Source organism: Atractosteus spatula, chromosome 17 (genome assembly GCF_055471065.1).
Source record: "Atractosteus spatula isolate fAtrSpa1 chromosome 17, fAtrSpa1.hap1, whole genome shotgun sequence".
Classification (NCBI taxonomy): domain Eukaryota; kingdom Metazoa; phylum Chordata; class Actinopteri; order Semionotiformes; family Lepisosteidae; genus Atractosteus; species Atractosteus spatula.
Window position 1 is genome coordinate 9,762,724 of NC_142722.1, and position 13,616 is coordinate 9,776,339.

The 13,616-nt window shown below is 41.5% G+C and overlaps 1 protein-coding gene across 3 annotated transcripts in view; it reads left to right on the forward strand.

The window, feature by feature from the left end:
• coro1ca (coronin 1Ca) overlaps nucleotides 1-13,616 on the forward strand; it is a 59,474-nt gene that overhangs the window by 40,116 nt on the left and 5,742 nt on the right. For all 3 annotated transcript variants that reach the window (XM_088935656.1, XM_088935657.1, XM_088935659.1), the window contains exons 3-5: nucleotides 9,101-9,223; nucleotides 12,060-12,189; nucleotides 12,950-13,131. In XM_088935656.1, coding sequence (XP_088791782.1) covers nucleotides 9,101-9,223; nucleotides 12,060-12,189; nucleotides 12,950-13,131 — 435 coding nt within the window. The remainder of the gene's footprint in view (nucleotides 1-9,100; nucleotides 9,224-12,059; nucleotides 12,190-12,949; nucleotides 13,132-13,616) is intronic.

Here is a 13,616-nt window from a genome sequence, read left to right on the forward strand (position 1 = left end):
AGCCCTGCTGACAGCAGATTTTACCATATATGGCCATTCAGAGCTCTCTGCCTGTCAGCCTTCCAGGGCTATTTCCTCCCTGCTTTGCCATTGGCTGGGAGGGAGACTGGTGCCCAGTGGATTGTGGGATAGGGGTGGATACAGCTAAAGAGGAAAAAATGCAAAAAGAGACTCCACTTTGAGTCCAGTGTTGTAGGCGCCTCCACCACGTTCCAAGCCTTAAAGCATTCAAGATCACATGCCATTTCTCTTGATTTACATTAAATGTCCAGGTTTCCTGTTTTGTTTCAAGGTATAATGTTTTTTGAGGTCTGACTGAAATGAAGTTATTTCCTGCATTTTTTTGTTCAGTTTTCCATTTTTTTCTGAACTAGGAAAGTTAAATTTCATTGTTAATGATAAAATATGAGGTCTCTCTAGGCTAGGAAGCTTGTTGAATGCCATAGAAAGAAGGTTTGTTTCCACAGCATTTGTAATGGCTGCCTTCCATGTAAATGGACAGAGGCCTCTGCCAGTTTAGGAGATCTTGGCAGACAAATCATACAAAACATTTTTTTTCTTCACTGTCTGGTAGTGAATGAGAATGTAATCTGTGTACATAATTGAGGTGGGCTTTTCAAAATGAGACCCCAATTAGAATGTCTGTGAATGTGGCTTTTCGAACACCATCTTTTATTGCATTAAAAACATCTCTCCCCCCCCACACACACTTACCGTCATGTTAATAGTATTGCATAACTAGTCAGCAGGCTCAGTAATAGCAAATCTTTGCAGCCTATTTTGGACAGACGTGTCGACACCTGTACTGACAGGGTGAAAAGAGCAACTGTCTTCCTTGCTCTGCCCCTTCGTGTTGGAGCCTGCCTGCCTCCGAGCTTCGCAGGCTGGTGGCTGCGCCCCACCCTAGAGAAGACCAGGAAGTTGTTTTTCAGGCCGTAGTGAAGCCCAACAGGGGCCGTGACCTGCTCAGCTCCTAAGTGAGGGCATTCCTGTGCTGTTTTCTGCTGTAGGCTGCAGTGCACTCGTACATATTTGCAGAGAGAGTGATCCACTTCAGAAGTTCATGCGTTTGTGAAGGTCTTTACTGTCCACTCCCCCCAGTGTTGACCTACTGCCTTCCCATTTGTTACACAGAGACTAGAACATGGGGATAATTTTTTATTTTAAAAAAAGAGGTCACATTTATACTTGGTTTCTCAGTGTCGCCATATCGGGTCTGAAGGCGAGGGAGGAGAAATCCTTTTAGCCGAAGCCTGTTGTAGAGAATGAGGAAGTGGAATTTTCCGTTCCTGTTAGCAGTGTTGACAGGAGGATCTGGGGGAAAGGACAGCCTGACGTGTCTCTCATCGTGAGGGGACCTGCTCAGTGGAGCTGATTGAGCCTCACTTGTATCTTACAGTGTGGTGTTGTGATTAGTTTTTTTATGGATTTAGAGATCTAATCATTCTCTCCTCTGGGACTCCTTGATTGGTCTTGAATGGAAATGACTCGGTGCCCATTGAATCCGTAATCCCCTCCATTCCCTTTGCTTCTCAAGTAATTTAATGGTTAGCGTATTGTGATTGTCCCAGTGAAGTATGTAAGGTTATGCCCTTGAAGAGAAGCCTGCATTGTACTGGACAGCTCTACTACTGTTACAAGAAGACGGATGGCTTATTGGCGACTTTCCTGGGACTCATTCCAATAACGTTTCGTGCATTTTTCCCTTTAATGTTTACAGCACGTATTGATGCGCAGACTAGATCAAATACATCTTTAATGTGTTTTAAGCATGGGGAACTGAACTAATTCAGAAACTGAAAGGCTGCCTAGCATTTTTTTGGAATATTCCTTGGAAGCTTTTTTCCCCCATGAAACAGTTTTACTTCAATGTACAGGTGTTTTTACTGCTTGCATTTTCATTTGTGACGAGGAAGTTTTCATGTGTTTCGGCAGATCCTTAGAAAATCACTAAATATTTTGTGGCTGAGGGGTTATGAAAGGTATGGCTTGTTCTTGGCTGTGCATAGGCTTTTGTAGCATTTTCATTTTGAAATCCAATTTAGGTGGGCCACATGCTGCACTAAGTTTCCAGTGGATTAGGGGAATAAAGAACCTAGCAATCTGGTTTTCCAGTACTTCTAATATTCCACCAAAAACTAGAAAAAAATAGATTCATCCATTTGACTGGGGATTTTTGTGCCCCAGACTCATTCAGCTGTAAAATTTGATACAAAGATTCTAGCCTTCTGCAAATGCAGCAGATAGTGGAATGTCTCACTGTCCTTGATGTGCAGAAGATAACACAATCTCTAGGATACCTCTTTACCTACATGCGTGAAGTATTTTTCTCCTTTATCTGAATAATTTACTTTGACCTTCTGCTTCTTTATGCAGAACTGTGAATAACACTCACGTTTAGGAATGCTAAGCTGCTGTCCACCATATCACTGTGGTAGTATTCTTTTCCTTTAGCTCATGTTGTGTTGAGTGAAATCTTTAATCAGCTTTTCAAGTGAGCTGTTCGTAAAGCTATTATTTCGTGTCATTAGGTGATACTCCTGTTTTCTGTATGGTTAATTTCTCAGAGATTGGTGTAATTGAGGTGTGCACCATTTTTGTGAATGGTGTGTTGCATGTTGTGGACCTAAAGAGGTCAGCTTCTTTATGTTGCTGCTGACTCAGACTTTGGTTATAAGTACTGGGCTGTCCAGACAGGATTAGATTTAGTGGTGTTCTGGTTCATGCAGAAAATCTGTTTTTATAGGTCCAGGTGCTTTTGTGTAACAGTACCACGAAATTCCCTTAGAGCCTGTGTAGCATCCTTAACAAATGCGCTTTCCACATGGAACATTCCCGAACCCTCTGATGATAAAACAAACTTAAAACAGTGCATTGTCTTTCATTCGTCGTTACGTTTAGTGTGCTTGGGTCATACCTGTATGCAAAACTTGCAAAAGTTACTATATAATTTTAATGTAGGGTTTTATGAATTATTACGAACGTGAAATGATTTAGTTTTATGTTTAAGGTGTTTTTTGAGATGGCCAAAGGTGATGTTATAAATATAAAACTGAAATGTGAGCCGGGCCTTCTGGTACATGTATGACTTCGTCCCTCCACCATTCTAGTGCCTCAAAGATTGCCTTTTGCAGAGCACTCGCTGGCTTTAGGATTCAGCAAAGCAAGAGTCCGAACTGCCCGTTGAAGAAGTTGCAAATGCTCAGTGACCGGTTTTGAGGCTTGCCCACAGTGTCGGCAGCTCAATCATTTCTAAGGTATTGCCTTTTAAAAAGAAGTAACAAGTGTCAATTTGCTGTATTGCTTATGCAAAGTAGGCCCATTCTTACACCCTCCTCTATCAAAAGAATGAGCGAGGCTGATGGTTTGTCCACATTTAGAGCAAGAGAAGCCTGACCAACTATCCTGTGCACCAAATCCAGCTAAGATCAGGTGGTCTTGATCAGTGGCTCGGTGGCAAAGAACTTTGCAAAGTTGAGTCTTGGCAATCTACCTGTACTATGCCCTAAATGTTCCTTTGTAAGCAAAAGCTTTTTAAGGCTTCATTGCCTTTCACACGTGGGCTTGAGGGTTAGACCTGAGTAGCGCAGACTGGTGCAGAATAAAAGGGTGGCCCACGAAGGAAGGCTGTACCGTTTCAGCCCCCGACAGTCCGTTTGAGGGACCAGGCTCAGCCCAGTGTGTGATGATGGTACCTCTGCCCCTGTCCTGTTACATGCGTCATCTCACTGGCAACAGGCTGCTCGTGAACTTACCAGCAGCACAAAATGGGGGAGAATAGGGTAAGGTTGCACCTGGACAGTAAACAGTTCTTTGAGTTGTTTAACACAACTTTTAACAACCATTTAAACAGTGTTTTAACATTTAATTTTCAAGGATTTTAAGGATAAGCAAGTTTGTGTAGGCATTGCATGATTTTGAAGTCATAGTGCACTACAAGTAGCATGAAGTATGCATTTTGATGTTCAAGCAAATAGTTGTGTTTAACACTAGAATAGCTTAAATAGATTTAAAGCTGAGAGGTACCACATTTCAGCTGAATGAAAAGCTTTCCCACTGTAATAGACTGGTCATTTTCTTTGGAAGCTGCTGGTAGAGAACAGTACAAATACATCACTCTCCATTCTCAATTTTAGTCAAAGTAATTTTAACTTGATGTGAAAGGCTTTGGTCTTCTACAATTATAAATATAAGCATTAATTAATTAATTAAAAGAAATGGTCTAAAGACACCGGAGGCTGACTGCTTTCTTGGTAGTTCAAAGTTTTTTGCCTGGCCACAAGTATTGGCCGACATTTAAGTACAGCTTGTTCCACTCCCCCAACCTGGACACTCACCTGCCTTGATGGGTGTGTTGAGACCAAACAAGATGGCACCTGTGTGATGCACCTTTAATTAAAAACAGTGATTTGAATATTGCTCAAGTGGAATTGGAAGTCCTGCCACTGAATTCTGTGAAGTGAGACCTTCGATTTTTTTTATTCTTTTGAAGGCTGGGCTTCTGTAAACATTGGCAGCCTAGTTATAGTCACACTAATTTTATTTCCACAGGCATTCCTCTGCCTTTTTGGATTCTCCAATTAAGAACTTGATGCTATCAAATGATATTTTCCCAAGCTCAACAGGAGCTCCCTTGTTTTAGTTTCCAACCATGGAATTAATTGCATATACCAAAAGCAAACCTACTTACCCGTCTGAAAGATGACAAACTCAAGCCTAAACCCTTTGATCCTCGTCTGTGGGCAGACCTGCAAATGCCCTGAGTGTGGAGGAATGTGTCACAGTTTGTTCACAAATCAGCAAGTCTTGTGAGCTGTGTCCGTGTGCTCTGCTGTTGGTGCAGCACTGAGAAACCAGATTACTTTTTCTCCAGAGCTGAGCGCTGAAGCTCCCATTGCAGTAGGTTTGACCTGCCAAGTTTTTTGCTGCATATGTTCCAGACAATATTGGCAATATTGTTTCTTTTTTTGTCTTTTATATCAGCCATGTTTGGAGTATTTAATTTTGTCTTTTTTATTGGAATTGGCTGTTGCAGAGCAATATTAAGAGGTGAACTGGTAAAATTCTTATAACTAAAAATATCCAGTTTACTTTTTAATATTACGGTATATGGACATTTCCTATTTAAATATCTAAAATAGATCCTTCTTGCTTCATTATCAGCTTGCAGTAATATGCCACACCTTAGATTGCACTGCAAAGCCCTAAATTAAGCAGGTTATATATAAAATGACATTGATATACAAAATGATACATACCAAACATGATGCACTTTCCTGCCAATGCAGTCTGACCTTTGAGCAACATGACTAAGGCTATATAGAGAGACTACACCTTCACTAACCATTAAAGTGGGGGTGTACATGTATTTTCGTTTGGTTGTTTGTGCAATCAAGTACATTAAGTGTAAAAGTATTTCAGCATCTTCTGCTGGGATTATTATACAGAGGGTGCCCAGAAAAAAAATAATGTGCATTTGAAATTGTTCCGATAGTCTGAAATTTTCTGTCTACAAAACTGAGCTCATACTGGAATCCTCTAGGTTTGTGCACCTTAAAGTAATATGGGTGGTTGTTTCATTCCTGCTGTCTTTGAATGTGAGAGCAGATCTACCAAAGCATGAGCCAAGCAGCTTGTATTGTTGCCCCAAACAGGCTCTGGTTTTGTCAGATGATGTTGCAGCATTTGCTTGCTTGCGTGGTGCCAGATCTGAGCAGCCAGCGCACAGGGTGTTTTTCTTAAATAATTGAAATAAGGCTTAATGATTATTTTGCCCCTTACTGGTTCCTTTGATGTGAAGTGACTGTAAAACTCTAACAAAACGGGGTCAGCCATCTGTCCTTTGGAAGGATGGTGTGTGCATTATTAGTGGGTGTCTCCAGAGGGGAATAAAACCCTACCACAAAAAAATCCGATCTCATGCTGTATGCCCCACAGCTCCTTTTAAATGAAATACTCGGAAAATGCAGGTCTTGCTAGCCTATAGGAATTCGCATGCAGCTTTTACGTTAGATTTTGTTTCCTCTGAAGATGTCTGACACCCGGCGGTTGTTCTGCCTTAGACCTAGGATTTGTGTAGCAGAGTGATTGAGTAATGGTTAATAGTCCCTGCCACCAGTGCTAAGTGAGTCTGTATAATAGCTTGTCATTTCCAGAGTAAGTGTTTTACAACCATCTGGACTCCAGGCTAATGTTCCTGGCTTTTCTATAGCTGGGATCCACCCTCTCTGCACTCCTTATGTGCGAGAAGCCACGTGCTAAAAGCTGTTACCCCCCCCCCCCCGTGATGCATTCTGTTGTGCATCATAAAAAAAATAGAAAGCCACAGTTAATTTAAATCCAGCATGTATTCTGTGGGCCTGTCTTCTTTTTGTACCAAAAAAACATAAATCCCAGGCCAGTGGCTTTATCATCATGGTTAATGAGGCATTTTATGGTGATGTTTTTTACTTACGATTAAATGTGCTATCAAAATGCATGTTTATTAGATATGCTCGTTTTTCTTTTAATGCTGTCAAAACTCATTTTTGTAGCCTTCGGTTGCTGTGTCCCTGCATTTGATTTCAGAGGTTTAGAAACAGCCCAGCGGTCTTAAGAGCCGAGCTCTGTTTGCATTGACACTGTACTCCGCTGAAATGCCACCGGACATCGCATTGTTCCCGTCTGTGGACTGAGAGCTGACCTCTACGGCATGCTGGGACATTGGTCAGGTGTTTTTCAGAACCCAGGTTGCTGCTGCTGCTGATGTCTGACTTCCTCCTTTCCAGAACGACCACTCTCCCTGTGGGGAAACGTGCCTGCAGACCCCACTTAAAGCTGGGCCATGCTCCTTCAGTCAGCCACAAAATGGAAACCATTTTGTGCTTCATTCGCAATTTGTAAAATTTTGCGATACCATCAATTAATTTTTGTTACCAATTTAGTATCAGGGCTGAGAAGTTGGGACTGCAGTTCCCCATTAAGTTCTTTCCAGAATCAGCGCTGTAGTAAGTTTGGGATCTGCCCCTGATCTTGTTTTTAGAGTGTAAATACGGTTGCCTTCCTGCTTGCTAGACTTTGATCCTCAGCCAGAGTTAACGTTCCCGTTGAAGTATGCGTCACTCTTCATCTACACATCTGTCATGTGAGTCTGCAGGGAGTTGGCTTTTTGTAGTACGCGACAGCGTATAACTTAACTTGGACGACTCGCCACAGGCTTCTGTCCGCAGTCGGCCGTGTTGTTCACTCAGATCCCACTCCATCACAGGCAGTTCTCTTTGAGGAGCTGAGGTACTTATAGACCAGTTCTCTAGAAGTAAAAATCTGATTTAATCATAAAAATTAGAATTTCAGGTTGCAAATTAAAGGTTTCATGTATTTCTTACAATCTGTTTTACTTTTGTGAAACTTTGTGTTCGGAATAAAACTTCCAGGATGTTTTGAGTCACTTCCTTAAACGATAGAAACTGAGTTGTCAGGGGAAGTTAAACAAAAGACCCAGTGTTTTTTTATTCCCTTTGTCTACCAGAATACCAGATTTCAAACCATGTTTAGGTACTTTTTTGGTGGAAAAGGATTCTTAAACACAAGGCAGAATTTCCCTTGCCTTTTTATGTCAGGCTCTCCAGAGAATTTGCATCTTAGTCAGATTGTTGAGGACAATATATGAGTGCTGGCTTGTGCTATACAGAGAGGATAAAGTGGGTCATCCTTGGATACACTTTAACTCAAACTGTAAATTGTAAAACATTGTCTAAATATGTTAAGGTCTAAAGACTGCTTCATCTGAGGCAGTGATTAATCTTAAAATCACTTTGATTCTCTGCAGTGACTGTTGCAAGGGAACCTTGTTCTGCTGCTTAATTCATCATCCAGCAAAATAGTGTTTTTCAGAAGTTTGCATTGATTAGTTTGTCTCTTTTTTTTAAGTATTGCTATGACATCTAAAATGTCAGGTGAAGGTTTTTGTCCTGTGCATGTGTTAGAAGGGTTTGTAGATACTGGATGTAAATTAAGTGCACCCCTCAAGTGATTTTGCTTATCCCAACAATTTTTAGATTCGTTGTCAATATACTTTTATTTAAACCATGTGGCACTTCTCTGCCTTGTGCTTAAATCTTTTATATATGAAAGATTGACACGTTTAGCTAGCAACCAAAGTTGACCAATTTCTTTCTCTATTTTGATGACTGTTTTTTGCAGTTTCGGCCCTGCACCCAGAAAGATGCTTGTGAAGAAGTCTGTGTGGTTAATTGAATTAGCAGAACAAAGGGGTGGGCAGATCACTCATTTCTCTTATTTCACTGACGCCACTTAGAGCACCTGACACTCATCAGGGGTCGTGGGTCATGAACTGGCCCAGTGAGCTGGATGATGTCATCAGGAAGTCAGCTGATTGGGTGGAAGAGTATGCTTTTGTTGGAAGCTTTTGTTAAGGTTTGATTGTTAAGGCCAGATCTCCAAGAATAACTGACACTGTTAAATTTTGGATAAGTGATTATTTATACACGGGAAATTAGAAACAGCCAACATTGAACCTTGAAGTAGTGTCCTCCCATCAAATGCATTTGTTGTTACTTCACTAATATTAAAAATCACTCCTAACATTTTAAACAATGCACATCTGTTCTCTTAAGATTGAAGACTGATCTACTAGGACAGATGTTCACACTTGACCTGCGACTTTGAAAAGCAGGCAGTTTGTATAGCAAAACAGTATTGGGAGTGAGATGTCACACAATGACTGCATGCACATCTTAAATATAGAAAATGACTAAGTTAAGTTCTTTGTCTCTAAGTTGTCCTTGGCTATGAAAGGAAATAGTGATAAAGGCAGTTCTACGAATGCTTTGCGTAAGATGGCCTTTGTAATGTTTACTATGGATAGTTTTAACTTGGGGGGTCTTCAGAAGCTTCAGTTCCTTCTTTAAGCAGTCCCTGAACTTTAGGCAGCCCTTGGTCAGGTCTACCTCCTTGTAGTTTGAAATGGAAACAGTTTTTTCTTTTCATTTTGAAAACCTTGTTACATGAAAGATGGTGTTCCATTTGGAGGCCAGTGTTTAATTTTTTACTGATCTTTGTGATAAGAAAAGGACTAACTTGTTTTTTGTTTTCTTTGCAGACTGGAAGAATCGACAAAGCCTACCCTACAGTATGTGGCCACACAGGTCCAGTATTGGATATTGACTGGTGCCCACACAATGATCAAGTCATCGCCAGTGGGTCGGAGGATTGCACCGTGATGGTACAGAACTGTCTTCCCAATGTTTATCTTGCCCCTCTTTTTTTTCTTGGCTCAACACTGAAGGTCACTTCATCTTTTTTTTTACACAAACCAGCAAACACGACAGAAAGCACCTGTTTGTGAATTGGTCTCCCTTTCTCGAAGATTGGTTTAATCCCACCCCTGAACCCACACGTAAAATGCTGTGAAGTGACCTGGAATGTAACAAAAGGTAGCAGAGGGTTGTGTTGGCCAAGAGCTGTAGAAACCTTCCCTTCAGATTTCAACCCGACTTGCAGTCATCGCTGTTTGCTTGAAACAGAGAGACAGTGTCACTTTCTGTGGGATCGATTAGGCTGAGAAGAATGCAAGAGTAATTAAAAAGAAGTGATTCATGGGCTCTGCTGCGTTCATTCTGTGTGCTCCATTTCCCTTATTTGGTCTTTTGGCTGTAAGACTAAGAATGGGCGTGGTCCATAAAACCACCATTGGGCTCGCAGATTTAAGGGGCCTATTAAACAACCAGGCAAACAAAAGAAAATCTCATGTGCCTGTACTGTAGTTGGTTGTGGCTTTGGAGAATGTTTGAGTTGGGATAGCTGGTTTATGGCCACTGGGTGGATCAGTCCTTGCACATCTGTTGGGGTGATAGCCACAGGCCTCCTGCCCAAACCGAAAGTGTCCTGAATTACTCTGAGGGCCTCATGGGACATGGGGAATCTGCTCCCTTTATTTTGACCACAATAGGGTTTGTTACACAAAGCTCAGGGTGAAGCATATGTCCCAGCCAAGTGAAAAGGTTTGTTTTTGTATTTATGAATATTGACCAAGATACTCCTTTAACTTGTTTCTCTCTGATGCCCTGTTGCAATCTTAATTTGCCTGTTGACATTCGTTGGCTTACACTCCAAGCTCTACAACCTTGCCTCTGTTGTGTGGCAGAGGAGTCCTCATTTTTCCTGCTGCTAGTGCTGTGTATAAAAGTAACATTTTAACCCTTACTCGTGTCAGAGGAGTAACGTGGCATTGAATTAAATAGAGATGTTCGGCATTATGGAAACCTGAGTGGATACAGAAGAATAAGTCTTCCTCTACAGTCATTCTTCCTGCACAATAATTTCAGAATTTTTTCCATTAGGATCAATTGCGGTTGATCTGTAATCAAGAGAACTCCAAAAGATGAATGATAATTTTAAACCAGACAACCCAGACAATTGGGAAATCGGTTTCACTTGAACAAAATAGGAGAACTGTGGACTTCCTATTTTGTAAAGTAAGAACAAGATCCTTTTGTCTTGCATAACTTCCCAAAAACATAATGAAGCAGGTGGAAAAGATACGTGTTACAAATTGAAGTCTGTGTGTATAAGTAGCTCTCTGTTGCCACCTGTAGTTTTCCAAGTAGAATTGAAGTAATCCTAACACCACCTCAAACAAATTTCTGAGGCTGGGCTTTCCAACACAATTCTGGTATGACCTAGTCTTTTGATTTTTATTCCCACCTGAGTCTTTAAAAATTAAAGAATTAGTTTCTTAGAGGTTAGAAGTATTCCAATTACAGTGGACTCCACTGTAAGTGGTTGCAAGTCAACTTACTTGGGCTTTTTTACATTTTATTGTTTCGATATGGGATCAGTAATTTTAATGGGGAGTTCTTGCCATTGATTAACAAAACACTCCAGTTTTAAAGTGAAAACCAAATTAAACACTTCTCCTAAATTATATATTAACACTAAAATAATAATAATAATTGCTTACACTTATATAGCGCTTTTCTGGACACTCCACTCAAAGCAAAATAACCCATTGCATAAGTATTCACCCCCATTGAGTCAATATTTGGGTCATTGTCCTACTTGAAGATGAATCTTCTCCCAAGTCCTGTGTCTATTGCAGACTGCAGCAGGTTTTCCTCTAGAATTTCTCTGTTCTTTGCTGCATCCATTTTTCCTTCTGTCTTCACAAGTCTTCCAGATCCCGATGCAGCGAAGCATCTCCATGGCATGATGCTGCCACCGGCATGCTTCACAGTAGAGATGGTATTCTTACGATGTTCATTGTTAAACTTGTGCCAAACATAACACTTAATGTCGAGGCCAAAAGGGTCAATATTGGTGTCGTCAGACCACAGTCTCTCAAATGCCGTCTGGCAAAGTATAAGTGTAGTTTTTATTTTGGTGGGAGCTGTACTAATCAACTGTGGGACCTCCCAGAGATAGGTATGTTTTTAACCTGAGCTCATATGAAACACCTCAATTGCACACAGGTGGACTCCATTCAACGAATTGCGAGTTCTCGAGACATTAGGTTGCACCAGAGCCTAGTTGTGTGTCATAGATAAAAGGGGTGAATACTTATCAATTTGACATCATAGTATTTTGTGTTTATCAATGGCAAAAAATCCCAAGTACATTGTGATTCTATATCGTAACAGTAAAATGGGGGTGGGGTGAATACTTTTGATTGCCACCATAAGAAATAAGAGCTTACGGGAGGAATAACCAGAAACAAAATCAGCAGTTTTAATCCATAATGCAACATAATCGTTTTCTGCCCAGAAATCATGACAATTTATACTGTACATTCAAGTGAATTTGACATTAAAGGCTGAGAGAGCTCACTGTTGCATTGTAAGATTTTTAACTTTTTCTAATGTGCAGCATCAGTTTAAAATGTTTCTATTAGTGAAGAACTAGTGGTCTTACATGCAACTACTGCATTTGATTATTAATTTATTTAAAATTCCCTGCAGAAAATAGTTTACCAGTTGTGAAACTACCCAAAAGCAAAACAAGTACTCCGTTATACTGCTCAGTTGTTGTCAGACGGGTTCTCAGTTGGCATTCTTCTGTTACAGGTATGGCAGATTCCTGAGAATGGGTTGACCAGCCCCCTCTCTGAGCCTGTCGTGGTCCTGGAAGGTCATTCCAAGAGAGTGGGCATTGTGATGTGGCACCCTACGGCTCGCAATGTGCTGCTCAGTGCTGGTGGGTCTTTGGTATTGCCGCCAATGTGTGCGCCGCGACCTGACACTCCGAACCAGGGGTCTCCAGCTCCGCTCCTGCGGGGCCTGGTCTCTTCTCGGCAATTGAATCCTGAACGTTCAGACTTCCTCATTAGATGGCTAGCTTTTGTTTTAAGGCTTGGTGCAGTTTATAGCATACAGTAAGACAGTCACTCCATCAAAAGTAACATTGCCTGTGGTTGCACCTCAGAGCCTGGTTAGATGTTGTGCAGGTATGTACACCAGATAATGTAACTGAAAATGTGTCTTGAACAAAAACGTTTGTTTTTGTGAATTTATCATTTAAAAAAAAAATTCTTGTGAAATTCTTGTGAGAAACACTGCCTCGGAACAAACCTCGGATTACAAACAAGGAGGCCATTTGGCCTGTTAAAGCCTGTTAAATTGATAGACAGTAAATTCATCAAGGGATCTCATTCAGCCATTTCTTTAAATGAAGCCGGTGTATTGCTTCGTTATACCTCCTGGTCTCAGTCTTAAATGCTCTTCCTTGTAGTTTATTGACTTTGCCATGCCTTGGAGGATTTTGAATGGTTGTCTCAGGTTGCCTCGTTGTCTTTTGTGTTCAAGGCTAACAAGCTCGAGCTTTTTTCAGCTTGCCAGTGCAGGACGTTCCTTCAAGCCCTGGAATTGGATATGTTGGCTCTTCTCTAGACCGATTCCAGAGCTGCTCTGTCTGTTCTGTAATGTGGTGACCAGGAGTTACTGTTGCTGTATCTCAGGCTGTGACAACACGATCATCATTTGGAATGTGGGCACGGGAGAGGCCATGATCCAGCTGGAGGACATGCACACGGACATGATCTACAGTGTGTGCTGGAACCGAAACGGCAGCCTCCTCTGCACAGCCTGCAAGGACAAGAAAATCCGGGTCATCGATCCACGCAAGGAGGAGATCATTGCGGTGAGTCCTGCGTTCGGGTTTTTATTCCTTGCAGTGTTAACTGTATTTGCTTTGCCATAGAAATCAGGCTTCCGGATATCAATTGACTGGGGATTATTGGCGAGGAACTCTTTTTGAATTGATGGTCACATGTGCGCTTAGTCTCTGAATTTAATTCTCTGGCCCGACAGAAACGGCAGACAATCCCCCTATTTCCGAAGGTAGGCCCCTCTCCCCATGGGGTTTAACGTGGGCAGTGCATCACAGTATCGCTCATCTGTGACACGATTCATGCTGCATTGTAGCCTATTGATGTGCAGCTGCTGCAAAATGAGTTTCAGGTTCTAATGCTTACAGCATGGGATAGGGGTTGCTTTATGTAGTTGCACTGGCGTGAAGTAGCAGCAGAGGTTTGGGATCATTCATCTCAGTGTCAAACGATAAATTAGTGTTGGGACCGTACCCTGTTCCTCTTCTAATTGTTGTGCATCATGCCTGTGTGCTTC